General features: G+C 34.4%; 1 protein-coding gene across 1 annotated transcript in view; it reads left to right on the plus strand.

Moving 5' to 3' along the window:
* Positions 1-2,919, plus strand: part of LOC103609750 (phosphatidylinositol 3,4,5-trisphosphate-dependent Rac exchanger 2 protein-like) — a gene marked incomplete at its 3' end in the record, with an annotated part of 52,902 nt that overhangs the window by 17,162 nt on the left and 32,821 nt on the right. The window contains exon 7 of the mRNA XM_008594040.1: positions 235-276. Coding sequence (XP_008592262.1) covers positions 235-276 — 42 coding nt within the window. The remainder of the gene's footprint in view (positions 1-234; positions 277-2,919) is intronic.

Below are 2,919 nucleotides of genomic sequence, written 5' to 3' on the forward strand. Positions count from 1 at the left end.
GCAGGATTTGGAAGGTGTTTCATAAACTCATATAACTCAGAGCAAGAAGACATTTTAGGGTCTTGAGCAATGGATAGAATTTATACAGGTAGGTAAGTGTAGCATGTCAAGTAAATGAGATTTTTATTATCTAATATAATAAGATTATGTGAATTTTTCCTAGGCAGTTAAAATGTGATGTTTGTGGCAGAAAAAAGTGTAAACAACTAACCTATGTGTTTTCTTGCTCTGCAGAGGTAAAGTGTAGGATACTCCTGGCTCTTCTTGAATATTCAGGTAATATGTTGCATGATTTTTACTGTTTGAAGTGGTTGTGGCCCAGCACCTTGAAGTCTTACAATATGAAGTCAGTGCCTTCCACCATTTACAAAGATAGGTGGAAATATGATCCCTACTTTCTTGAAAGCCTTGGAAAGATCTTTACAAAATTTTTATAGTTTTAATAAAAACACAACATATACTCATCTTTGATTATGGGTAAGAACATGAAAACATAGAACTATGTACTTAAACAGAGTGCCATTACAAAGGAGAAGGGAGCAGGTTTTGGTAAGTTAATTGTGCAAATAGAATTTACTGTGAAACTGTGCCTACCTTTTGTTTATGAACAAGGATATATGTAAACATTTTACAAATCTTATACTAAAATACTTCTACCATGGACTTAGTGAGAGCTCAAACAATTTTGGCAATAGAAAGTGAAACTAACGAACGATTAAATATTTGATAAACTCTAAATTACAGATGAAAGTCTGTTAGTGTCATAAAGTCGGTCACTGTATCTATTTTGATAATCAACATAAGCCGCAATAGTGACTGGCAAATAGATATTCAACAAATATTTGTTGCAAGAACAAATGAAAAATGATATAAATGAGAAAAGAACAATCTATGAAATATTTCAGCAAGGTTTTTATTCAGAATTCATTTAGAAGGAAATGGATCCTAAAGGTTGAAAAATTCAAATACAGTTGGAGTGAACAGTTTAACGTTAGCTTGCTTTATGTCTCTTTCTGTAGATGCAGGGACATAGACATGTTGTTGACTTACTTTTATTAATCTATTTCACATAAAGCGTGTGTGTATGCACAAATACCATTACAGTAACTTTAGATTTTCTAGGTATTAGCTCCTAAAAATATAACCTGAATGATTACCTGTTTTATCAGTTAGCTTTTGTTGTGTTAAAAAAAAATCCTAAAACTTTGTAGCTTAAAGCAACAACCATTTATTATTGCTCGCCTGTACAGGTCATCTAGGCTGGTCTGCTGATCTGCGCCAGGTTTTGCTGATCTTGGTTGGGTTTGCCTATGTGCCAGCGGTCTTGGTCACATATGTGCATGTGACAGTCGGCTGGCTGTTAGCTAGGGTCACAGGGCTGACTGGGCCATATGTCTCTCATCATCTGTGAGGCTAGCCTCTAGCCTGGTCTTGTTCACATGCTAGATTTGCAAAATTCTAAGAAGAGAGCAAAAGTGTCAAGAGCTCGCCACCTTTAGTTGGCCAAGGCATGTACATGGCAGGCTCAGATTCAAGGGGTAGAGGCATGGACTGTGTTTGATGGGAGGAGCCTCACAATTATATTGCAAGGGCCTGGATACAGGGAGGGGAAGAATTTGTGACCACTTTTACAATCTTCCACACTTGGAAATTTTAAATTATACATGAACAAATGAATCAAGTTAATCAAGAGGGCTTTTGGTTGGTTGGTTGAATTTTGCCTTAATTAAACAAGTTTTTGCCTTACTTTTTGACTGAGTAATAATAATAACAAAAATATCTTACATTTTTTNCAAGTTTTTGCCTTACTTTTTGACTGAGTAATAATAATAACAAAAATATCTTACATTTTTTGAGCTTTACTAATAACAACACACTTCATGGGCCTCATTTTTATGGATTTCATTGGGCCCTTGCAGCCACTTCGTGAGAATATTATTGCCTCCACAGTTTTAAAGATGAAGCAATTGACATTTGGGCAGACTAATAATAGTAAATGGTATTCATTCAACACATATTTTTGAGCATCTGAAGATTATGCATGTTAGGCCTTATTGATTAAATGAATAAATAGGCCACGGTCTTGTAATTCAAACTTAGTTTTGCCAATTCCAAAAGTGATCTTGGAATACATTGTGTTATTCATTAATATTCAAATGGTTGTTCTGGCAGATGCTTGTTTTTATTTCAATCTTATTTTTCTGTTCCTCTCATGATTCTCATTTTTCCTACTTTATTTGGACACTCTCTTTTCTCTTTTATATATATATATATATATAGAATGGCACCAAAGCAGTAGCCAAATTACTCCGTATTTTTGTCTGTGAAATTATGTTCTTCACTTGAAAAGGATGGACTATGTCTGCTAAATACTATTCTTAACCCCCTTTTATTCCTACCTTTCTCTTTCTCTAATTTCTTTGTTTATTTTGCTTTCTTTTCCCTACAGTCTGTGTGTCAAATAATGGCTGGGATTACTTGTGTGTGTCTAGAAACCATCATATTCTCTCATTCATAGGCCAGCTAGCTGATTAAGGAAATTGAACTTATTAAATAACCAAGATTAAATGAGGTGTTAATATTTTAATACATGTTTGTAGAAAATGAGTCGTAAGTGCTTAAATACTGGCTGCACATTTGTTTTGAGTGTATGCCATTATTTGAGCACTTACTCAAGCACTTACAAATGAAGTTGAAACATTTGATAGGTACAAAAAAGCATTTGTTTTGAGTGTATTCCCACTACAAGACAAATTGTACTGTACTAAAATAATAAACAAGCTGTCACAGAAAACCAGAGCCCCCGCTTTTCTTCTTTTGCTAGAAGCTGGAAGCAGCTGCTGTGATTCTTACTGTAGTTCTTTCTTATTGATAAAAATGGGGAATAAGAATACCTTTGGTAAAGGATGGACACTTAGG

This window comes from Galeopterus variegatus, unplaced genomic scaffold (assembly GCF_000696425.1).
Source record: "Galeopterus variegatus unplaced genomic scaffold, G_variegatus-3.0.2 Scaffold10044, whole genome shotgun sequence".
NCBI classification, from domain to species: domain Eukaryota; kingdom Metazoa; phylum Chordata; class Mammalia; order Dermoptera; family Cynocephalidae; genus Galeopterus; species Galeopterus variegatus.